The sequence below is a fragment of the Benincasa hispida genome, chromosome 1 (assembly GCF_009727055.1).
Source record: "Benincasa hispida cultivar B227 chromosome 1, ASM972705v1, whole genome shotgun sequence".
NCBI lineage: Eukaryota > Viridiplantae > Streptophyta > Magnoliopsida > Cucurbitales > Cucurbitaceae > Benincasa > Benincasa hispida.
The window spans coordinates 46,221,666-46,248,037 of record NC_052349.1 but is presented as its reverse complement, the minus strand read 5'-3'; the positions used below and the strand labels follow the sequence as shown (position 1 = coordinate 46,248,037).

At 32.7% G+C, this 26,372-nt stretch overlaps 1 protein-coding gene across 6 annotated transcripts; it reads right to left on the bottom strand.

Moving 5' to 3' along the window:
- Positions 1-181: 181 nt before the first annotated feature.
- On the bottom strand, positions 182-9,144 carry LOC120074672 (protein NOI4-like). 6 transcript variants are annotated; one of them, XM_039027884.1, is made up of 4 exons: positions 9,034-9,144; positions 8,735-8,790; positions 1,283-1,465; positions 182-1,052 (listed from the first exon to the last, which is right to left on the bottom strand). In XM_039027884.1, exons 1-4 carry the CDS (start codon positions 9,062-9,064, stop codon positions 1,029-1,031), a joined length of 294 nt encoding a protein of 97 aa, XP_038883812.1. In that variant the 5' UTR covers positions 9,065-9,144; the 3' UTR covers positions 182-1,028. The 6 variants fall into 6 exon arrangements, 2 of the variants coding, with proteins under 2 accessions (XP_038883812.1, XP_038883820.1); XM_039027892.1 differs by having other exon boundaries at positions 9,023-9,130; XR_005481042.1 differs by lacking the exon at positions 8,735-8,790 and having other exon boundaries at positions 1,283-1,468; positions 9,034-9,121.
- Positions 9,145-26,372: the final 17,228 nt, after the last annotated feature.

Below are 26,372 nucleotides of genomic sequence, written 5' to 3'. Positions count from 1 at the left end.
CTTCAAGTGTTATAATGATTTTTAAATTCAACTGAACCTAATTCATTTTCCAGTACAGGGCACACATTTCCAGGTTTTGCGTAGAGCAACTGGGAAATTTGGCATAGTTCAAGATGGATAAGGGTGGCCAATCTGAGCATAGCGTGGTAGTTAAGACATCTCTACCTCTCTGTAAAAGGCCATTAATTTAAATTCTCCCTCTCTACCATTCTAAGGAAAAAAAAGGAAGCAGTCGTTTGGTTTCTTTTTAGATTTCTTTTTAGAGCTTTTTTTTTCCCCTACAGATAGACCTTTTCACGGGTACTTTTATGATTAATGACCTACTCCCAATCTAACCTTTGCGTACGTCAAAGTGCACTATCAGTGTTTTATATAGTATCACATTAGAGATGACGATGCTTATCATAACCCTAATGTGATGACTATGTTTATCGCGATCTTCATTTTTCTCACTTTGTTGTGCTTTTCCCATGAATATTGTGGTAGAATAGAGAAAAATGAAAATCGCAATGGAGATGACCATCGCATTTGGGCTAGGATAGGCATGACCATCCCTAATGTGATACGTGATCAAACACGGCAGTGCGCTTTGATGTAAGTATAAGGTTAGATTTCATTTGTTTGTGAGAGGCATGTCATTAATCATTTAAGTAGGTGAGTATGGGTCTTTTCTTTTCACCATGTAACATGTACAGTTTAGAAAAACAAAGTGTGTTGGTTCAGAAATTTTTGAATGGTTAATTTGCAAACAACAATATCCGTGACATTGAGAAAAAAAAACTGAAAGCAAAAAGTTTCTATTAGAGCGAAACTTACAGGGAGCTATAACCACCGCTCAACTTCTATATGCATGTCATGAAAATTTTTGTATTCTATATTTTGCATATATAGTAAGAGGTACAGAGAGAGAGAGAGAGAGGAAATAAACCATCACATCCCTACTTGATTCTGCTTCTCACTCATAAATCTTTTCTTCAGCCTTCTTTCACATTATCTGTCGTCACCACCACCATCACTCCCTAGCAGTTTCAGAAACAGCAAAACCATTTTTTCTGCATCCAAGCACAAAAATTTGTAGTAAATTCTAACTCATTGTGAGAAGATGAAGCCAAAGCCGAGTAAGTTAGTGAGATGTATATATATATATATTTTGCATTGTAACATGTGGAGGTATGAATTCAAACGTATGATCTTTTAGTTAATGATATAATGTTTTAATAAGTTGTTTAGCATTTTTTGTGCACAGGCGGACAAACTAAAATTAGTTAGTGATATTACTTACCATGGGAGAATATTGATAATTCTCTTCTGGTCTGGATGTATTGTTTTTGGCTCCTGTGTTCCCAGGAGCCTCATTTGACTTCTTCTCATCTCTAGCTTTGCTAAATATTACCGTAAATCCTTCAGCGGAGGCTGGGTTGTTGACATCCCACTCGCCGAACTTCGGCAAGGGGCGACCTTTATCCTGCTATAGACATTGGAAAAGTACAAATATCAGAATTCAGAGCTTTTCCATTGATTTATACTTGTGAATTCTCATGTTTGTCAATTCTCCCATTGCTTTTAAAGGAACACTTTTCTCTTGCATAGAATGTTCCATGTTTATGTGTAGATCTCTGCCTATCTTGTGTTTGATTTTGCCATGCATCTCTGTGAAAACCATGAAATATTTTCTACCCAATATCAAACGAGGCAGGCATGGCAGGGAGAAGTAAATGGAAGCTTATACATGATTATATATTGATCACCATCATCATTCCCAGAAAATAGGAAAAAACAAAACAATAGATTCCAAATTTATGCCACATTCTTTCCCATTTTGATTGTTTTACAAGCAACTTCTATTAAAAAATTCCATTTTCTACCAGCAAAATTATACAAAAACATCATAGCTAAGCCAGATCATAGATTTATATTAAAAAAATTCCAAATGTCGTTTTTGGAGATAAAAAACACCATAGTAATATAGATTTGTAAATTTATCATGTCTTGCAAAACAATGGCCATATTGTTCTTATATTACATTGTAAATACCATCACATACAGAGATTGATTAGGGAGGATGAAAATAGAATAGAGGAAAGAAGAAGAAGAAGAAGAAGAAGAAGAGAGAATCTTACCGAAGCCATTAAAATACATTAACAAAGCTTTTCTGCACAGAAATGAAAGTGAGAGAGAGAGAGAAAGAAAGAGAGAAGGAAGAGGGAAGGAGAGAGGGAGAATGGGGTGTTGGAAGCTAAAATGGGAATAACAGAAACCGAGTATTTTGGTAACTCCATTTTAAAGGCCGTTTCTCAAGTTCTCTTACATCACTTCCACAATTCTATCTTTATTCTTTATTCTTTATTTATTTCTTATTTTTTTAGAACCGAAACACAATTCTATCTTTATTACTTTCACCTCTAACCATTTTGTTTTATTTTTGTTTACTTGCTTTTTTAAGGCTCTATAATCATTTTTCTCTTATTTTTGTTTGTTAACAAAATAAAAATTTTATTTTTTGCGTTCAACTGCCATATTTGAGAGGGGTATTTAAATTTCTGATCTTTTGATCGAGAGTATGTGTTTTCACCCTAGGTTGGCAAAAAAGAAAAAAAGAATTATAATCGTTTAAGTAACAAAAATTACGTAGGATGACCAAATCCTAAAAAATCCATAAGAACTAACCTTTTGCTTACATCATAGAGCACTCCACGACACTTTATCACCTAGAACTTAGTATTATGTTAGGGATGCCTTACTCATCGTGAAATGGTCAGAGTTTTAAAGCGATGTTCATTTCAACTGTGATTTTCATTTTAATCACTTGTTGGCTAATCAAGGACGTTGCAGGTGTCCTCACACAACAATTCTATTGGTAGGATCGTTAAGGGTCAACACGATTCCATCCCCTAGGAACATCATTCATCCCAAAGGTGAAGGTATGGTAGATGTGGTAATAGCAAAGTGGAGCCTTGTAATATCGTGGTGGGAGGGCACACTATAACCCAGATTGGTCAACCAATGATTGAAAATGAAAATTGTGATTGAAATTAACATCACATTAGAGCTTCGATTTGGAAGGGATGTCTCTAATATGATACTGGGTTCAGTGGAGTGATCTATGACGTAAGTAGAAGGTTAGTTTCCATTTGATTTTTTTAAGAATTGGCCATTCTCCATTATTGCTGCTAGGTTATGTGATTCGTACAAAAAATTCATTCTTTTGCCCCATATTATATAATAACATCAAGAATTTATGTTTTTCTCTCTACTTTGCCTCCCTCTCCTCAAAAGTTGAAAGATTTTACATCTGAAAAAAGCTAATAAATGGTAAAATGTTGTCCCCTGAGAAATCTTATGAGACAATCTCACTTTTATATATAATGAACTTTGGTTATATAGGAATTACTTAATTAATTATTCAAGTACCATTTGAGCTTCAAGCTATAGATTCATAAGGTCCTCTATGTAGCTCAGTAAGAAGTAAAAGAATCAATATTAGATTAATTTGAATTGTTCAAATTAATTAAGAGAATTAATTATATGTGATATAATTAATTTAATTTAATTATATATGATATAATTGCTATAATGCATTTGATACATTATAATATAGAGTTTATTTGAGAGGAAATAATTATTTGAATATGATTCAAATATTAATTATGTGAATTAGATTTATATAATTAAATTTAGTATAAATGAGATTTATATTAAATACCTGCATAAAGAGAGAATAAAAACTATAGGTTATATTGTATTTGATACAATATTAAACTATAGGTTATATGTTATATTTGTTGGGAATGTCTTAAAACTCATAGTTCGTAATTTTTAAACATATTCTATTTTTCAATAAAAGTATTATTGAGACTTCATTCAATAAAAGTGTTATTGAAATTGCATTCTGTTATAAAATTCAATAAACAAACCCATGGCTATAGTATGAATACTTTGACTTTATGTAAAGACATAAAAGATGATCAAGTTTTAGTATATAGCTAAAAAGATCTATAAGCATATAGATGAGATTGAGTTTCTCATCCTGGGACCAATATGGACACGACCCATTTTGTATATTGATACAAACAATGTGATCCTAAAATTGTTCAAGTGGAGACATGCGAATGGATGCATCCTATGCAAAAGACGTTTGTATAAGACCAAACTACAAATAGTCACTTTTCTTCACAACAACCGTTTACTATTAAACTAACTATTTCAAATCGATGGCCTAAGGTAACTCGATCTTAATCCTGAACTAGCTATGAACTTCTGTTTATTCGGGATTATCCTTTGATCTGCATAAGTGAGAGTGATTCAATATCACCACTCAATAAGTCTCTTATTTTGGGGATAAAACCAGATTGATAACAAGGGACATAGTCTTGCAAGATGTAATTCACTCCTATCTATCTTAGAGTTAGCATATAGATTGTTCCCTTAAGTACTAATTCCTAGTCTTGAACAAAGGGGCATCGCCCTCTCATGACAGAGAGGGATATGATTTATTAGTTGGACTATAAACTAATTGTTCAATAGCAGATCAATGGAGACTTAAGGAGTAAGATGTATTTACAGGGGTAAAACGGTATTTTTGACCTAGCTGTAAATTTGAATGATCGATGAAGGACCGACTTACTAATTATGGTTAAATCAAGTGGACACAAATTATCTACAGTGAGGAGAGTGCAACTAATGATCTATAGTGGCATGTCTCGGTAGTTAATGAATATTGATTAATTATGTTTAAAGAGTTTAGTCAATAATCTCAAATCGTTGGAGCTCATGATTTTTTAGGTCCATAAGGTCCATCTATTAGCTCATAAAAGATTAAACATTAGATTAGAATATTGAGTGAATTTGAAATGTTCAAAATCAATTTTAGGGTTTGGATAATTATATTCGATATAACTAACGTTTAAATTTATTGAAATTAAACGTATTTGTAGAGTTCAATATATTTAATATTGATTACATGAATAGGGATTCATGTTTGAATTATGTGTTTTATCAATTTAATAGTTTATATTAAATTATTATTATTTAATTAATTAAATTCAATTCAATTCAATTTTAAAAGAAATTCAATTTTTGAAATTGGATTTAAATTATATTTAATTTATTTTTAAATTAAATATAATTAAAGTTTGAAAAATTGATTGATAGGGGATTTGTCCCATTTTTTTGAGTTTAAGTGGATTCTTCCAACAATTAACACATAACCCACTAATTGAGTGCCATTTGAAGTGTCAAATGACTGATTAATTAGTGCTTGCATGCTTAGGTTTATTAAATACTAGATTTTTTTTAATCAAAATTGGAGTACATGCAATTGAATTTGGAGAAAGAAAAATTTGCTAGAAAATTTTCTCTTAAACCATTCAAAATTCCCTCTTAATTTGGAGTTCCATCACTCAATCCAAGACTAAGATTAGTAGAAAAGACATTCTTAGTGGTCTACTGAAGGGATTGAATGTCAATTTTGTGGAGCCAGCAAGGATTAAGTGGTATTCTACAAAGGTTGTAAAACTTGAAACTCTTTTATTTAAAACTTAGATTTTAGCATGCTTGTTATACAAATTAATGTAAATAGAATGCTTAATGATTCTGTTAACTTTCGTATTTTGTATGTCTACTCTATCAATATTTAATATAACTTGAAGTTCATATATATATATATATATATATATTAAATATTTTTTAAATTATTTTTTATTTTAATTTATTAATTTATTTTTTGAAAATAATTTTGGGAGGGAGTTACCCCTCCTTATTTTTCTCTCTACTGCGTGCATTTGTGGGGGTTGTACAGGGGTGGTAACCATCTTCCTCGAGTTTTTACAGAGAACATACAAAGAATTCCCTGAGAATAGTTCTCAAGATCTCACCCTCTCCTTCCTCTCAATCTCAATTTTCCTCTCTTTTCAAATACCAAAAGCCCACAATTCATTGGATTCTCATCTTAGAGAATACAGAGGAAGCTTTAGTGGTGGTGGCTAATTAGGGTTTCGAGCATCTTGCAATTTTGGAGAAGGAATTACTTGAAGATTGCTCTTCAAGGGTTAATATTCTTCTTATATCTTTTCTCAATTGATATTAGCATGCTGTAATTTTTTATTTAATGCATAATATTTTATTTGATTTTGTAAAATTGAATGTTCTGTAAAAATTGGGATTTGGGATCGATCTCCGCTTCCGCTGCGAACTTTCTTTGATTCCTTCAGGTTGTACATACCTCCATCTTGATATTCACATTCTCTAGTTCAAACTTTTTATTATATTTACACTCAAAACCTCACTTTATTCATACAAATAAGTTTCAAACCAAACAAAACAAAAACGATACATAGATTCACTATATAACCACATAAATAGGCTCCAAATCAATCTTTAATAACATCAATCGAGGAACAATAAAGATTAGATCAAATGAGAAGGGAATAATAGGAGTGGTAAAAGTGTGATTCTTTCTATTAATCCCTTAGTAGTTAAGGGGTCCTTCGGTTTGATTAATATTCCGATCAAATTAGATTTGTATGATTTTGACCTTATACAAGATCGTCTAGCACCTCTAAAACTAGTCCAGTCCCCGGTAGGATTTTTTTTTTTTTTTTTTTAAATTTATGATGCATCTACTCTATATAATTGGGGGAGTAGATAGGAGCCTCCGACCTGACTTGGAGAGAACACAGGGTAAGTGCTTGGCCCGTTTGAATATAATTCATATCTTCTTTGTCTAGTCGAGAAGGGGGAAAGCTCGTCTCTCAGATCGAGGTCCAATCCACTCTTGCCATAGGACACCATTGTCAACCAAAAACATTCGGATGTTGATCTGGTCTATTCTATGGTCGGACAAGAGAAAGAGTTCATCTAATTCTGTAACTTTGTTTTAGAATACTCTTGTAAAATTTGAATGAGATATATTATTTCAAATTAGTAATTAAATTTACTAATCGAGGTTACAAAAAATCAGAAACCTCCATCTTTAAATCATTCCTCAAAACTACAAAGAACGAGCTTTTAACATTGTATCTTGACATAAAAATTATAGAAGTATTGTAAGTCCAAACTTTTTTAGAATATAACTAATCAATTAAAATATAACAAACAATAAACATCAATTTTGCTCAAAACATTGATGTTAGAACTTACTTCCAAAAAGTGGGAATACCCACACATGTTTGTATTATAACTATTAATATTTTTCAATACGTATCAAAAGAAATTAACTCAAGAATGTAACGAAACTCGAGCTAATCAAATACTTTAAAATAAATAAGGGTTTTAAGGAGAATTATACTCACCATTCTAAAGCGCTACTCAAAGAATGCTGAAACAATAAAAACAAATTCTTAAAATCAAAACTCAAATTGAAACTATTTTCAGAGTCCCAAAGAGTGTTCAGAACTAATCAAATATCATATAGACCAAAAACAACTTGATGCAAGTCCCAAATTTTTTGAAGCTTGGTTGATTGACCAAGGTCTAGAAGTATCATTCAACATGTAGGAACTCATGTAAAATTAAAATCAACATGTGGGAACTCCATCTAAAAGATCAGTTTGACAAAAGAAAATAAAAAGAGCAGAACTTATAGACAACCAAAGTACTCAAACTTTGGACATAAAATTAAAATCTCAACACATCAATATATGAATGTACTCCTTTTCTTTTATGATCCTAGCTCCCAACAGGGAAACGAAGATTGATGAAGACAAAAGTTCCAATTAGAAATAGAAACTTCCTTGAGTAAAGATCTGTTTAGATGCTAGAGCCAATAACATGGCACTGACAATTCATCTCAGAAGGAAAAAAAAAAAAAAAAAAGACAGAAAAAGCAATAGAAAAACCCAACAATCAGCACATATACACCAAACAGAATACCAAGAGTTTCCATTTTTTAACAAAAAAATTAGGGGAATAGTTTACTTAGAAACAATCCAATTGATCAAGAACAAGAACACGAATGATGCAATGGAAAATCAATCCAGTTCCCCCTCCCTCCCTCTCGGATCAAATCCAAAACCATGTAAAAGGAATCAGATAAAATATCAAGTTTGAAAACTTAGAAACTTAAAAAATGTAAATCTAAATTAAATAATCTCAACGACTAAAACCATATAGTTTCACCAATAATTAAAATAGAAGAATTTAAAATACCCTTACACGGGAACCCTAATTTCTGACTGCACAAGGGAACCCAAGGCCAGATGTAAATGGTGGGTGTTAATTGGTTCTTCTTATCATACTTCAGAATACTGAGCAACATAGTATATATGACACAAAATCATTTATATATTAAGTACTAATATTATAAACACTTTCATGAAGCATATAAATGCATGAGGTCTCATATACATTTTCATGCTCTCATGTAATGCACATACATTTCCTCCATAATAAGTAAATACAAGTTCATGGTTCTTTTTCCTCTAAACTTTAAATCATGAACTGTGCAATAGATAAAATCATAGTCTCTGTAACATTTATCTAGTAATCATGCATATACATCTCACATACATCAACTAAACATGACATCAAAATTCAGCAAGAGTCTATTCTATCAGCACACAGATCCCAATCTAGCCTAAGTGTTCCAGTAGTAAGATCACTTTGGTGTTAAGTCCCAAATATAATCAAGCACCCTAAAACTCGTAGGGAAAACATTGAGCCTCACCTTATAACACCGACCAAATTTAATTTCAATCTTAAAGACGTGAAATTAAACGCAATTCTCAACACTACTCACCTGAAGTACTTGCTTAGTCAGAACTACACTCATGAACTTCAAATACGAACTCCAATCTACACATAAACCATATTTCTTCAAGTATGATTGTTACTTGACAATTTTTGAAAAATGTCAAGTACTAAAGGTTCTAAATGTCAAGAAATGCTATTTTTCTGGTAGTATATTACAAAACAATTTTGAGAGGGTACTAGAAGCTTGTTCCAGAGAAAATCAACAAGAATGAAACCTAGCTACACGGAGAGAAAGAAAGAAAGAGATACAGAGGGGAGAAAGAGACTTAACTACCATTGACTTACAGTTGGAAGGAGTGAGCGATGAATGGAGCATTTGGACACCCCTCCCCTCTCTTAGTTGATTTTCACAATGGAGCCCTAGAAGATGAAGATCTTCTTAAGTTCAAAATTGCCAATGAACCTAATTTATTTAAATGCTCCCAATATTAAAATCACTATGTTAGTTGTCAATTTTTAACAAAAGGGATTAGATTTCACTTTATAAAATTAAACTCCAAAACTTTGGAATTAAAAAAGATTAAAAATCTATTTTTCCAAAATTTTAGGAAATTTAATTTAGCTGAACAAATTATAGTCTAAATTTAGTAGCGGGGTGTTATTAATATGTTTTTCTTTAAATATTCTCAAGTTTCTTCATTAAATCTAATGTCTACTTAAAATTAAAACCTACATAAATGCTATTAATATTTTCCTTATTTAACATTAATTTATTAAACATCGTAACGGGTTTTCTTGAATTTAAAAATAAATTTTACTAAGCGTGGTTAATATTTTTCTAATTTATAATTAATTATAAAACACCTCAACTAATTTTTTTATTAATTGTTTTTTAATGAAAATTCATACAAGTCATTTATTAATGATACTAAAAACAATCATGGAAGTAAAAAAGATCTAAAAAATAGATTTTGTTTCCTGTCAAAAGTGATTTATTTTACAATTTAATTACTATGAAGAACTCCCACTATGTAATGACGGTTAATTGTAGGCATTAATTGTTGACACAAGAAAACTATCATAATAGTTAAAAAGTCCAAAAATTTTTATTTTTCCACAAAAAATGTGCCTTTTCATTTTCCTATATTTAATGACTCTTTTTTACCGTCATTAATTTGTGACAAAAAAAAAACTGTCATGAATTTTAAAAATCTGAAAAATTCCATTTTTCCTGCCAAAAACACATGAAATTGCCTATTATGACTATTTTTTACTCTCCCCTCCGAATGTACTATTGTGCATGTGTCATGGATAGTATATTTTGTTGTAATGAAAGATCATGTAGAGAATAAATATTTAAATATGAATTAAATATTTTAAACCATTTAATATGGGATATTATTTAGGTAGATATTTACTATATTGAATATTATTAGATATTTAATTTAAAACCTTTGTAGAGTGAGTACTACCCCAATAGGATTAGAGTAACTCATAGAGTTCTATGACTAGGACCCTTGAGACCCTAATAGAACACATTTTCTACAAGAATAATCTTCATGGTTACTTTGAAACTCTCCCTTTAGAAATTCTTCCAATTTTCTTAGAAAATTTCTTCTTCCCTATTCTCTCTATTCTTTCAAGAAATAGTTCCCACAAGCTAGATCCTTACCGAAGTTATAGCAAGGAAGATCTTGTGGAATAAGAATGCTACCAGTTTCAAAAGGAGATTTCGTTGTGGTCATGTGTTGACAACAATATGGTTCTTAACCTTTTTTTGTTAATTTATTTTTTTAATTGTTTCAAGAAATCAAAGAAAGCGATTACTTTATTTTTTTAATTGTTTCAAGAAATCAAATAAAACGATTACACACTTTCGCCGGGACTCATATCCCTTCATTAACATGACAACTATTATGTTAAAATTGGAAGTTGCGTTTGACAACCATTACAACATTATTCATGTAAGTTGACAAGATTAAGTGTTAAATTAGGACACATTTATAAAATATTTGTAAAAATAAGGTTGACTAAAAACTATTTGTAAAAATATGGGTTTTTTTTTTTTTTTTTTGTTAGAAGTTGCAATGGGTAGCAAAAAACATAAGGGTATTTGCAAACCTAGCTATGGTTTTCTAAAATTGCAAATATAGCAAAAGAATTTGAACCCGATTATCGATTTTTTTGTTATTACGAATTTATCCTCGTTTGTGTATGAACAAGTATATCTGATATACTTTATATATTGGTATATCAGTCAACTGATATACTTTATATTTGGTATACCAATCAATCAATATATTTTATTTAAAGAATATCATTTATACAATCAATATATCATGACTTTTAATTGTGTCATTATCGATGTTGTTTGTTCAATTATGTTAAATATTATTTATATTTTTGTTTCGCTTTGATAAAGAGTAATTTTCATCCGATTGGTTCAATTTTGGTATTAATGGTACATGTTAAATACATTAATTTTATCAAACGATATGCCAAATATAAATTATTTTAGCTAATCTATTTCATTTTCAATTTTTTTAATATAATTTTAATGGTATATGAGTTATATTTAATTTGGTATATCAATTGTATAATAAATATTTCATATTTTATATATTAACTAATTGACATACCTGATTTTGAGAGAGAAAAAAATATATCAATGATATTGATGATATATCAAATATGAAGTATGTCATTTAGAAGGACATAGTTAAAGATATAACATTGATATTTCAATTGGATATTAGTACTTATTCAAAATGAATTGTATGAAGATCATTAGTTTATCAATAATATATCATAATAAAGCAGGTTTCATTCCTGACAATGAAAGATGGAACCAATGTTCGAAAAAATGTTCTAGACAGGATGGTTCATTTTAATGTCGCAGAAGCTTAGGGGCTACCATAGACGAAACTAGTCAAGTTAGCATGATATTAGAGTCTTTTCCAAAGAGCTATCTACCCTTCCGTACTAATGCTGTAATGAATAAAATAAATTACAATTTGACTACTTTATTAAACGAACTATAGAATTTTCAGTCAATGATGAAATTGAAAGAGAGTGAAGTAAATGTTGTTTCACGACGAAAGAAATTTCTAAAGGGTTCATCGTCAGAAACAAAACCCGCTAACAAAAAGAAGTTTGTCCCTTCATCATCTAAAGACAAAAGTGTACATATGTAGAAGAAGGGAAAAGAGAATAAAAAATCCGCTGTAAAGAAAAACAAAACTCCCAAAGGAAAATGTTTCTAGTGCCAGAAAAATGTTTCTATTGTGGAGAAGATGAGCACTGGAAACATAACTGCCCAAAATATTTGGCTTAGAAGAAAGCGAAAAAAGAAAATCAAGGTAAATCAGATTTACTTTAATTGAAACATGTTTAGTGGAAAATTCTCACATGACCTGGATATTAGATTCAGGAGCCGCTAACCATATTTGCACTTTTCTACAGAAAACTAATTCTTAAAAACACCTCTTAGAGTACGAAATGACTTTCAAGGTGGGAATAGGAGAATTCATTTTAGTGGAAGCAGTGGGAGATGTCATTTTTTTTTTTTTTTTGAGATTCTTTTGTTTTGTTAAGAAATGTATATTATGTACCAAAGATGAAAAGAAACTTAATCTCCATATCGTGTCTACTGGAAAATATGTCTAAAGTATCTTTTGAAGTTAATGAAGTGTTCGTTTTTTCAAGAGGTGTTCATATTCGTTTTGCTAGACTTGAAAATAACTTGTATGTGTTAAAACCTATTGAAGCAAAAGCCATTTTAAATATAGATATGTTTAAAACAGCAGAAACTGAAAAGAAAAAATGGAAAATCTCCTAATGCCTATCTTTGACATCTCAGACTTGGTCACATAAATCTCAACAGGATTGAGAGATTAGTTAAATATGATCATCTAAACCAGTTAAAAGCCAGTTCTCTACCTCCTCGTGAGTCATGTCTTGAGGAAAAAATGACTAAACGATCTTTTTCTAAAAATGGTCTTCGTACCGAAGAACCCCTCGAACTTATACATTCAGACCTTTGTGGTCCGATGAATGTAAAAGCTCGAGGTGGATATCAATATTTTATCAATTTTATTGATGACTATTCCAGATCTGGCTATATTTACTTAATAAGTCACAAGTCTGAAACTCTTGAAAAGCTTAAAGAATTTAAGACCGAAACAGAAAACTTGTTAGTAAAAGAATTAAAATACTTCGATCAGATCGAGGTGGTGAGTATATGGATTTATAATTCTGGAACTATTTAGTAGATCATGAAATTCAATCCTAACTCACAGCACCTAGAATACCACAACAAAATGGTGTTGCAGAAAGGAGAAATCGAATCTTGTTAGACATGGTTCGTTCAATGATGAGTTATGCTCAGTTACCTCAATCCTTTTAGGGGTATGTAGTAGAGACTGCGGTATATATTCTGAACATGGTTTCCTCAAAAAGTGTTTCAGAAACACCTCATGTAAAAGTAGTTTATGTCATTTCCGAATCTAGGGATGTCCAGCACATGTGTTGGTACAAGATCCTAAGAAATTGGACGACGTTCGAAATTATGCCTCTTTGTAGGATACCCTAAAAAAACAAAAGGTGGATTGTTCTATGATCCCCAAGAAGATAAAGTATTTGTATCGAAAAATGCTACATTTTTAAAAGAAGATCATATAAAAAATCTTCAGCTCGCAGTAAACTAATATTGCAAGAAATGACCAAAGATACTATAGAAAAATCAACAAAATTTGTTGATCAAGCTGGTCCATCAACGACAGTTGCTGCCCCGTCACGTCCTTCTCAAGATTTGAGTATTCCTCGACGTAGTGGGAGGGTTGTTCATTAACTTGAACGCTACATAGGTTTAACAGAAACTCAAGACATCATACTGATGATGAATTAGAGGATCCATTAAACTTCAAACAGGCAATGGAAGATGTTGATAGGGAACAAAAGCCATGGACGTAAAATTGGAGTCAATGTACTTCAATTCTGTCTAGAAACTTGTAGATCAACCACATGCGATTAAACCTATAGGTTGTAAATGGATTTACAAGAGAAAAAGAAACCAAACTGGCAGAGAGCAAACCTATAAAGTCAGACTCGTGGCAAAAGGTTTTACCCAAAGAGAGGGGGTTGATTATGAAGAAACATTCTCTTCTGTTGCCATGATAAAATCAATAAGAATACTTCTATCCATTGCCGCATACTATGACTATGAAATATGACAAATGGATGTCAAGACGACTTTCTTAAATGGCCATCTTGATTAAAGTATTTTTATGTCTCAACAAGAAGGGTTCATTGAACAGGGTCAAGAATTGTAAGCTTAAAAGATCTATCTATGGGTTGAAACAAGCTTCTAGATCCTGGAATATAAGATTTGACACTGTGAACAAATCTTATGGCTTTGAACAGAATATTGACGAACCTTGTGTATACAAGAAAATAGTCAACAAAATTGTAGCTTTCTTGGTACTTTATGTTGACAATGTCTTGCTCATTGGGAATGAGACAAGTTTCCTTGTTGACGTAAAAAGATGGTTAGCATCACAGTTCCATATGAAAGATTTGAGAGATGCTCAATATGTTCTAAGGATTCAAATTTTTCAAAATCGAAAGAACAAAACCCTAATACTATCTCAAGTAATTTATATCGACAAAATGTTGTCAAGATATAATATACAAAATTCTAAAAAGGGTATGTTGCCTTTTAGATATGGAATTCATTTGTTGAAGGATCAATGTCCTCAGACACCTCAAGAAGTTGAGGAGATGAAAAGAATTCCATATGTATCTGTAGTTGGGAGTTTGATGTACGCTATGTTATGTACGCGTCCTGACATATGCTTTGCAGTTGGAATCGTCAGCAGGTTTCAATCTAACTCAAGACACAATCATTGGACTGTTGTAAAAAACATCCTCAAGTATCTTAGGAGAACGAGAGACTATATGCTTGTGTATGGACCTAAGGATTTGATTCTTACTGGATACACTAATTCTAATTTTCAGACTGACGTAGATTCTAGGAGATCTATTTTAGGATCAGTTTTCACTCTTAACGAATGAGCTATAGTATGAAGAAGTGTTAAACAAAGTTGTATAACTAATTCCACGATGGAAGCAGAATACGTGGCTGCATGTGAAGCAACTAAAGAAGCAGTGTGGCTGCAAAGTTCCTCACATATTTAGAAGTGGTTTTAAATATGCACCTGCCAATTACTCCGTATTGTGACAATAGTGGTGCAGTTGCTAATTTCAAGGAACCTAGGGGTCAAAAACGTGGAAAACACATCGAAAGAAAGTACCATCTCATCAGAGAGATCGTACACCGAGGAGATGTGATAGTCACGTAGATAGCCTCAGAAGTCAACCTTGCTGATCCTTTTACGAAGGCCCTCTCGGCTAAAGTGTTTGAGGGAACCTAGTTGGACTAGGACTACGAGCATCATAACCTAGGGCAAGTGGGAGAATGTCAAAGGGTATTTTGGATGCCCTAGTTTATTGTATTTTTCTCCTTTTCTCAACATTGTAAACATTATATATTGGATGCCCTAGTTTGTTTTCAATTTTTTTTAAATAATTTTAATGGTATATAAGTTATATTTAATTTGGTATATCAATTGTATAACAATTATTTCATATTTTATATATTAACTGATTAACATACCTAATTTTGAGAGAGAAAAAACATATCAATGATATTGATAATATACCAAATATGAAGTATGTCATTTAGAAGGACATACTTAAATTTCAATTGTATATTAGTACTTATTCAAAATGAATTGTGTGTAGATCATTAATTTATCATAATGAGCTCAAAATGTAATACTAAGTATTTGGTATATTAATAGTTTACTAACACTAATTCAAATTTTATTTAAACTTCAATATGATGTATCTATAGTATATTAGTAATCATTAGATATTCATTTTATGCACATTTTTAATGTATCCATAGTATATCACCCATGATGTAAATTCATTTTAGGTATTGTGTATAGATGTATTAATAATATATCAACACACATTCAAATTTTATTTAAATTGTAATATTTCATGTATAACTTATATACTTTATATTTGGTATATCGGTCAAAATTCACAATTATACAAGCACTTATTGACTGATAAATACAATATATAAATGGTAATTTGATATATCAATTGTGTAACTTATATACTTTATGTTTGGTAGATTAGTCAACTAATATACCAAATATAAAGTATATCATATGACTAATATACCTGATATAAAGTATATCTTGTATATCAGATATATTACTAATGTACATGTTGATACACCAATAAGGGTAAATATGCAATAATAGAAAACAGAAATCTGCTTTAATATTTTTTTTGCTATATTTCCAAATTTTAAAAAATCATTACTAAATTTGTAATTTTAAGAATGCTATTTGATTATTCGGAAAACTACCCTTTTGGTCCATGAGTTTTTAAGAATAAATGTGTTTGGTCCCTAATATTTCAAATTAGTCATTTTAGCCCCTGAATTTTCAAAAATAGGTTTAAAAGGTCCCTCAACTAATAAATCTATTAAATTTAAGGGTTGCTTGCAAACATAAACTATTGGGTCAAACTAATTGTAAATATAGCATCAACCAAAACAAATTACAAATATGGACAAATTTAAGTACATCCCATACAAAAAGACTAAAAAGCCCATGCGAATATAATAGGCCCACGACCCAGATATCCTTCCTTTTCAGCCCATCCTATCCACGATCTCATCCACGACCCATCTTCGTAGCAGCCCCAAAAACAGCATCTTCTTCTACCTTCTTCCAGACAATATAAAACGAACGACGCTTAGAATCCTTCCTAGAGCTCTTTGATTGACGATTAGAATTCCTTCCTTTACTATTTTTTTGTTCGATCTTCTTCAAAACCCTAACCCAATGATCTTATTCAAAATCTTAAAATCTACAAATCGAAAAAGAACCCTACTGTCTTCGATGATTATTCACTGAAATTGACCGTGAAATCACATTCAAAGGTAAGAAAAATCATAGTTGCATGATTTTTTTTTTCTTTTTTGTTGTTTAGTTGTCTGATTATTGTTTTTGTGCTTTGAAGGAAATTTTCGAAAAAGATCATTTGAGTGGAAGCAAGATTGACCCAAATTTCAATTTTTATTGAATGTAAGTTTTATAGTAAAACGAGAACAAGATATGCATTTACATAACTTATAGCATGCTTTAAAAAAAATACTTAGGGTTTCAGAAACCCTTGTCTTTGAAGAACCCTTTCTTCAAGAACTCCCTTGAACAAAACATGAACGGATCATCTTCTCCACGCGAGTCTCATTCTTTAAAAGGGACACCACCACTTGAGAACCCTCTGTATTCTCTTGGGATAAAGGATTCAAGCCAGGGCTGTGGACTTTGCTTGAATTCTTGGAAGAAAGAAGCAGATGGAGAGGAGAAGAGGGAAGAGAAGAATTTTTCTTCTTTGTTGTTGTTTCTCTAGAAAGAACTCTTCTCTCAATGTTTTTCCAAGAAGAAGATGAAAATCTCATCCACTCCTTTTTTACACAACCCATATATATTAGCTGAGAGAAAATAGGGGGAGGGAGTTGTAACCCCTTCCCTTCCATTAAATTACTAATAATANTATATATATATATATAATAACTACTTTATTATATATATACACACTATATATTATATCAAATATTGTTGGGAATGTCTTAAACTCGTAATTCGTAAATATTGTTAATGTATTCTGTTTATCAATAAAAATATTGTTGAGTTTTTATTCAGTAAATTACTATTGATATTGCATTCGTTTATGAAAATACAATAAACAAATCCATGGCTATAACATGAATAATTTAAATTTATGTGGTGACATAAAAGTGGATCAAGTTTTTGTATGTAGCCAAAATGGTCTATATGTATACGGATGAGATTGGGTATCTCATCCTGGTGACACTATTAGATACGGCCCATTTTGTATGCTGATACAAGTGGTGTGATCCACAAATCATTCATGTAGAGACATGTAAGTGGAGGCATCCTATGCAATGAGTTTGCATAAGACCAGGACCTCGAAATAGTCATTTTTTTTTATAACGACCGTTTACTGTTAAAACTGACTATTTCAAACTAAAATGACCTAGGGTAACTCGATCTTAATCCGAAGTTAACTATGAACGCCTGTTTATTCGGGATTATTCTTTGGTCTGCATAGGTGAGAGTAGTCCAACAGCACTGCTCAATAAACCTCCCATTTTGGGGATAAAATCGGATAGATAGTTGGGGACATAGCGATGCAAGATGGAATTCATTCCTACCCAACGTAAGGTTAGCAGATAGGTTGTTCTCTTAAGTGTTGATGCCTAGTCTTGAACAACAGGGCCCTGTCCTCTCTTGGTAGAGAGGGTCATGATTTATAAATTGTACTATAAATCAAATGTTCAATAAAGAATCAGTGGGAGCTTAAGAATCAAGATGTATTTACAGAGGTAAAACAATAATTTGACCCAGCTGTAAATATGAAAGACCTATGAAGGATCGACTTACTGATTATGGTTAATGGACAGAAATACATCTACAGTGAGAATAATGCAACTATCAAGTTATAGTGGTACGTCTTGATTGTTAACGAATAGTAATTAATTCGGTTTAAAGAGTTTAACTAATTAATTACAAATCGTTGGAGCTCATGATCTGTAGGTCTATAAGGTCCCTCTACTAGCTCGTAAATTGGATTGGTAAATTGAGTATTTTAGAAGTAATTTGAAATTAGGGTTAAGAATTTAAAATATTCAAATTCAATTAGGGTTTCAATGTATTTGATATAATTGAAATGTTTAAGTTTATCGAAATTAAACGAAGTTGGAGAATTAATTAATGTTTAATCATGATTTAAATATTAATTACATGAAATTGAATTCATTGTAGTGGAATTGATGTTTTATTAATTTCATATTAAGATATTAAATCTAACAATAATTAAAAGGTTTAATTCAATTAGTATTATTTAAAATTAATTAATTGAATTAATTTTATGAAACTAATAAAAATAAATTAAACTGATTTTAGAAATCAATTTTTTGTTAAATTAAATTAATTTTAGAAATCGATTTTTTGTTAAATTAAATAAAGATGTTGGAAAAACCCACTTTAGGTGCCAACCACCTTATTCACCAAAATCCACTCAATGTTTCATTAATTTCATGAAGTAGGTGTTGCCTTCATGCAAGCACTCTGAATGCATGGTAAAGACTCTATAAGTTGAAGCTTTAGGCTAAAGGAATGAGGGGTATGATGAGATACTTCCCAATACTGTAGAAATTGAAACCCATATAAACCTTTTTCAAATCCATCTAAATGCAACTTAATTTAGTGTTTCCACCACACAATCCTTGCTAGAGTTTAGTAGAGAAGATCTTTGTGGTAGTCTACTCGAAGTTTGAAGCACCAATTCGGGATATTCTGCTGAATTTAAAGAGGATTCATCAAAGGTAATGTATTACTCAAACCCTCTAATGAAATAGTTTTGAAAAGCATGTTTTAAACTCAAATTAAGTGTAATTAGAGTATTTATTGATTCTGATTTCTTCCGTTGCATGTTAGTATACTCTATCAAATATAACATATAGCCTATAATTTTATATTACATCAAATACAATATAACCTAATTTTATTTTCTCTCAACAATACATGGTATTTAATATAAATCACATTTATATTAAATTCACTTATATGAATCTCAACCATATAATTGATATTTGGATCATGTCCATATATTTAATTCCTCTCAATAAATCATATTTATATTAAATTATATGAATCTCATTCATATAATTAGTATTTAAATCATATTCAAATTCCTCTCATAATACTTTATATTATAATTATATCAAATACATTATATTAATTATATCACATATATAATTAATTTAATTAATTATATCATATATAATTATCTTCCTCAATTAATTTGAACACTTCAAATTAATCCAAAATTAATTCTCAATTAAATCCCTGTTGAGCTACAGATGGGACCTTATGGACTTGTAGATTGAAACTTCAACGGTACTCAAATAATCAATTAAACTCTTTAATTAAATTACCCAATATCCGTTAGCTATTGACCACTCCACCGAAGACTGACAGTTGCACTCTTCGCATTACAGATAAATTTATGTGTCCATAGATATAATCGATCAACATTGCGATGACTCTTCACAAATTGCTCGTAAGTACAGTAGGGCCAAAATTACCGTTTTGCCTCTATAGTTACATCTAACTCCTTAAGTACCACCGATCCCTCTAATGAACAATAAATCATAGTTCAACTATGACCAAATCCCTCTCAGATCAGGAGAGGGTATGACCACTATGTTCAAGACCCGAAATCAGCCCTTAAGGGAGCAATTTATCTACTTTCCCCTACATCAGGGTATGAGTAAATTTTGTCTTGTGTAGCTGTGGTCCTAGCTCCCCAGTCAGAAGAATCCCCAAGATTGTAGGCTTGTTGAGTTGGCAATCTAGCCACTCTCACCCATACAAATCAAAGGACCCCCTTCATGAACAAGAGTTCACAACTCACTCAAGATTCAGGTCATGTCATCTATGGTCATCCTAGTGAAATGTAAGTCTCTATTATTAACGACGTTATATAAAGAGACTAACCATTTCGTGGTCCGGTCTTACACAAACTCTTTTTTATAGGATACCCCCGCTCACATGTCTCCACGTGAATGATCAAGATCAGATCATTTGTAGCACTTTACAACACTTGTAACACCTACAAAGCAGGTCGTATTCATAGTGTCACCAGAATAAGGTACCCAACCTTATCCATCTACTACAGACCGTTTAGGTTATTATTTAAACAAGATCCACTTCTATGTCTCTACATACTTGTTTAAATTACATGAAATAACTCCAGATCTTAGTTTATTGGATTGAGTTTATGCTGATAAAATAACACTTATTTTATTAACAACAATATGTTTATACAAAGTTTACATACTACGAGATTATAAAGAGATTTAGGACACCAATCCCAACAATCTCCCACTTGTTCTAAAGCTTAAGGAGCCTAATGTAAAATACAAATAAAGTACAAAATTACAATAAAATAGGGCATACATTATACCGTAATAACATCTCCCACTTGCCCTAGACAACATGCCGCATATCTCGTAGACCCAAACTTTCTACATGGCCCTCGAACACTTTAGCCATGAGAGCTGATGACGAGTAGAAATGCACGTCATTATAGGCCTTTTATTTAGAATTATGAGGGCCGTTAAGTAGAATATGCGGCGATTATGTTAGGAATTCATGAGAAAACGAGTTTGCGTCGATCGGCATTAAGAATCTCGGCTAACCCACTATTATGTGTAATTATGCGTTCAATTGTCTATCTTTGTAGCTAATGCAGGAAGCGGACGTATAAGCAGAAGCTGGGCTATCGCAAAGACGATTGCATGCGGGGAATCTCTCCATCGCAAAGGCGAATGCATACGTTCGACGCATAGATGTGTGACCATCAACCGCATAGAAGTTGTGGCCGTCAAGCGAATGCGGTCATCGCAAAGAAGTTGCGACCATTGAGCGAATGCGGTCATCACGAGGAGATTGCAGCTACATAATGATAACCATAATAGAGGGATGAACGCAAGGTTGGTGGAATGCAAGCATGAACGCATACATTGGGATTATCAAAAGGTGATGTTGACATTTCACCTATCACGCCATTAATAGCAGAGATTCAGAAAAGGACCATCACGCCACGAGTGTCAGATTCAGAGCAGGTCCATTAATGCTGTTGGCGATCATCCTTTATAAATAGAGGCTGTTGAGCAGAATTTCAGAGCATCCAAGGTTTTTCACCTGAGGCTCCCTGCCTTAGGGCGGATCCTTGTGATTCATACCAAAGCGTGAGAAAATAGCTTGAGAGTTCTTCATCCCCTTCAATCATTCCGAGTGACGACCGGAGCCTTCGTCGAAGTTAGAGCTCGAGAGAGTCTACTCCACCGCCCATCCATGGCACCACCGGCAGTCTTGACACACATCTGCTGGGAGCAAGACATTGCTTCCAGCTGGCCTTCCATTACTCTTCTTTCTTTGTATTGTATTACATTTTGGCTTAGGGAATTAATATATTTTGTGATCAATGCATTTCTGTATTTTCCTTCGATTCAATCTCCATCTTCATTTAGTTAGTATCCTTTACTTTCATTGCATCACTGAGTAAGATTGCTAAAGTATCGCATACTTAATCATGTGAATTAGGAATATGAAGCATGTAACAAACCACCAGAAGGTGTGCATTGCGTGAGTCTTGTGACAAAACCTTATTTGCTTAGTGTGAAGCTATAGTAACGTCTGTCTATAAGCGGATGCAATGCTTGTTTATGAGTAAAATCAGCAGCAACTAACTGCCTGGGAGGGTAAGTAGTTGATCGCATTAAGCAATGTAAGCAAGTGTTCATTAGAGATAGGAATAATCTTACGTTAGCCAAGCTTTTGTGGTTACTTTGTCTTATGTATGCGTCCATCACACATTTAGAGCTACTCGAGAGAGAGTCTAAAGAAAGAACCTAAGACTTGAGAGAGCTAGGTTAGAATCGAGGCTTGAGAGAGCTAGATTAAGATAGCATAAACAAGAATTGAGACTTAGGAATAAGTTTTGTTTGCTATTACACATCGCATGCATCTTCGTCAGGTGTGTATAGCATGATCGCATAAGTTTGTGTTGGCTGGGGTTACCCTTACGGTCAAGCTTAGGGTTGCGATGAAGACATCCTCACCATTTTATCTATTTTTCCATGCATTTTACTACGCATCAACCGTTTCCGTGTTTCTACCTCTCATTCATACTTCCACCGCTTAATTTGTTAGTTGGGAGTAGAAGTAGTGCTTAGCCCATAACTCTCATCATTATTTTATTTATCCGCCACAAACATATTACCGCATAGCATTTAGCTACAAGTCCCTGAGTTCGACCTCGAATCACCTGAGAAACTTGCATTCTTGTTATACTTGCGAGAGCGCAAGAAAACTTGTGACAGGAATGCATGGTCATTGCATATGAGATCAACGCATACATTCCATTCCAACGCGTGACCACCGACGCATGAGAACCAATGCATAACCTAAGACATGCATCACATATAATTGTGTTTCCCTAATTTATGTCATCAATAGCCTTTGTAAACGGATAAGCAACGTTGTGCTCCAAAGCAATCTTCTTGACAATCACATCACCTCGATGCACAATCTCTCAAATCAAATGATATTTTCGTTCTATGTGCTTGCCTCTTCCATGACTCCTAGGTTCCTTAGAATTTGCCACAAAACCACTATTTTCACAATAAAGTGTGATGGGCAAAGACATAGTTAGAACAACATTTAAATCAGTAAGGAACTTCTTAAGCCAAACATCCTCTTTAGTAGCTTCACAAGCAGCTACATATTTGGCTTCCATAGTGGACTCTGCGATGCATCCTTGCTTGATACTTCGCCATATTATAGCTCCTTCATTCAGAGTAAACACTGACCATAATGTGAATTTCTGAGAATCCTGATCAGTTTGGAAGTTAGAGTCTGTGTATCTTATAAGGTTCAAATGATTATCTTCATACATAAGCATATAGTTTCTTGTTCTCTGAAGATACTTGAGGATCATTTTGACCGCCGTCTAGTGATCTAATCCTGGATTGGACTGATATCAACTGACAATCTCTACTACATAGCAAATGTCAGGTCTAGTACATAACATTTCATACATAAGGCTACCAAAAGCCAATGCATAGGGAATTCGTTTCATTTCCTCAACCTCTTAAGGAGTCTTAGGATACTATTCCTTAGACAATACAATTCCATGCCTGAAAGGTAATAAACCCTTCTTGGAATGTGCATTGAATATCTAACAAGCATCTTGTCAATATACGATGCCTGAGACAAAGTCAACCTTTTGTACTTACAATCTCTTATAATCTAGATCCCTAGAACAAACTACGCCTCTCACAAATCTTTCATTTGAAATTGGGCAGCTAGCCATTTTTTTACATCAGTTAGAAAACCTACATCATTTCCAATGAGTAGGATATCATCCACATACAATACAAGGAAAGCTATTGAGCTGTTGATGATTTTCTTGTAAACACGAGGCTCATCAACATTCTAATCAAAGCTATAAGATTTGATCGCAGCATAAAATCCTATATTCCAAGATCGAGATGCTTGTTTTAGTCCATAAGTAGACTGATTAAGCTTGCAAACATTTTGTTCTTGATCTTGTTAAATGAATCCTTCTGGTTGATTCACATAGATAGTCTCTTCAAGATTCCCATTCAAAAAGGCAGTATTGACATCCATTTGTCATATCTCATAGTCATAATATGTGGCTATGGACAAGAGAATCCAGATAGATTTTAACATGATAACAGGTGAGAAAGTTTCTTCATAGTCCACCCCCTCAACCTAGATATAACCTTTTGCCACAAGTCTAGTTTTAAAGGCCAGTACCTTTCCATCTACACCTCTTTTCCTCTTGGAGATCAATTTAAAACCTATAAAACCCTATCAGGTTGATCTACAAGCTCCCAGATAGAATTGAAGTACATGGACTCCATTTCTTGATTCATGGCTTTAATCCGTTCATCCTTGTCAACATCTTCCATTGCTTATTTATAAGACAATGGATCCTCAACACCATCATCAATTATGATGTTTTGAGCTTCTGTTAAACCCAGGTAGCGTACAGGTAAGTTCATAACTCTCCCATTACATTGAGGCAACCTCAACTCTTGACATGGATGACTAGATGAACTGACATCAACAACCCTTGTTGATCTATCAACCTGTTCAATAACTTTTGTTGAAGTTTCAGTAGATTCATTAGAAATCTCACTTAAAACAACTTTACTTCGTGGTTTATAATCCTTCATGTATTCTTCCAAGAAGGTAGCATTTGTCGATACAAACACTTTATTCTCACTTGGATCATAGAAGTATCCACCTCTCATTTCCTTGGGGTAACCTACAAATAGACACAATTTTGAATGAGGTTCCAACTTTTTGGGGTTTGCCATTAGCACATGGGTTGGACATCCCAAAATCCTGAAGGGGTGTAAACTACCTTAATGACCTCTCCATAACTTAAAAGGTGTTTCAGAAACACTCTTTGAGGGAATGTTGTTCAAAATATAAACTGTAGTCTCTACTGCATATCCCAAAAATGAGTCAAGAAGATGAACATAACTCATCATAGACCAAACCATGTCCAACAGGGTTCTGTTTCTCCTTTCTGATACACCATTCTGTTGAGGTGCACTTGGGGTTGAGAGTTGGGGCGTGATTCCATGTTCTATCATATAGTTTTGAAATCTTAAGTCCATGCATTAAGCATATTCATGCATCATCTTTATATTATAAGAGTTATAGTATAAGAGTGTATGAGAGCATGTATGCTTGTTTTATTACTTTGTTATATACGTGTTATATACAAGTAGTAATAAATGAACAATGCATGGAGCATGACACTTAGACTTATTTATAAGAGTTATGAATGCCTTGTATGTGTTGCTTTGCATTGTGTATGATTTTAGTTGTTTCCGGTTATAAGTGTTATAATGGAAATTAGAACTAAAATCAATAAGAAAGAGTTGCATGCGAACTTAGGTGAACTTATGTTTAAGGGTTTTAAAATTTGATTGAGATAGACCTAAGTTCTTGTTTCTAATGAGATTAGATGCCTAAGTTTAATCTTTTGAATCGGTTTAATAAGATTAAATTGATTTCCGTAAAAGATTAAATTTGTATTAAATCTATCTATAAGGGACTTTTTGTCTAAGGCTGGTTTTGTCTAGGCTAGGGTATTAAAGTTAACGAAAACAGAACACCCCTACCTGGGAACCTACCTGGAAAGGTGAATTAGATAGATTCGCTACAAGCATGCAACAATTGATCAAAGACTTCGTTAAAGAATTTAATGGATGATGATCAGAAGTTGTTCAACTTTCCAAAGTAAGAGTTACTTTTGAGCAAACCTAAAAAGTCACTTAGTTAAAATCATTAGCCGTGTTTTTTCTAAGTAAACAAAACCCTAGGTTTTAAAATACTTAGTGGGAGGAAAAAATATATATGATATGTCAAGTCCACTCACGTTTCTCCCTGAATGTTCACACCGTGAGATTCACGCTTGGCCTTGTGGTGCCCTGGGAGCATCCCCCTTCGGATGGTGTTTGTATGAGTTAATATCAAGATGGACGGAGAGAGTATTTATAGTAAGTGGGTGAAGGATGTGTGTCAACATTTTCTACGGTCTCCTTCATTGGTTTGTACTGTGAGATCTTCTTGCATGGCCTCGTGGCACCTTGGGTGTGTCCCCCTTCGGATGGTTTTATGTGGTTGGTCAATATTAAGGTGAACTACAGAAATGGATAGCGTCGCTTTAGTTTTTGCCCCAATCAGATTTTTTCCCTTCGGATTGGCTGCTTGGGGTGGAACTCTAGGATCTAAAAAGAAGGGTCACACTTATGGGAAATTGTTAAGCAAGTTAATGATTTCTTGATTAAACCAATGATGGCTAGTCGTTATAGGAAAAGAGTTGTTCTGGTATTAATGACTAGTTAAGAAAGCTTCAATTCAGAGAATGGATAAATTAACTACCCTTTTGTGGCTTTTGTCCTA

Coding starts and splice junctions, on each gene's coding strand:
- LOC120074672 (XM_039027884.1), bottom strand. CDS start 9,064: ATGCTCCATTCATCGCTCACTCCTTCCAACT. Junction 1,466..8,734: donor TGACTAAGCAAGTACTTCAG/GTGAGTAGTGTT, acceptor TGTCTATAGCAG/GATAAAGGTCGCCCCTTGCC. Junction 1,053..1,282: donor ATTATCAATATTCTCCCATG/GTAAGTAATATC, acceptor GCTTGGATGCAG/AAAAAATGGTTTTGCTGTTT.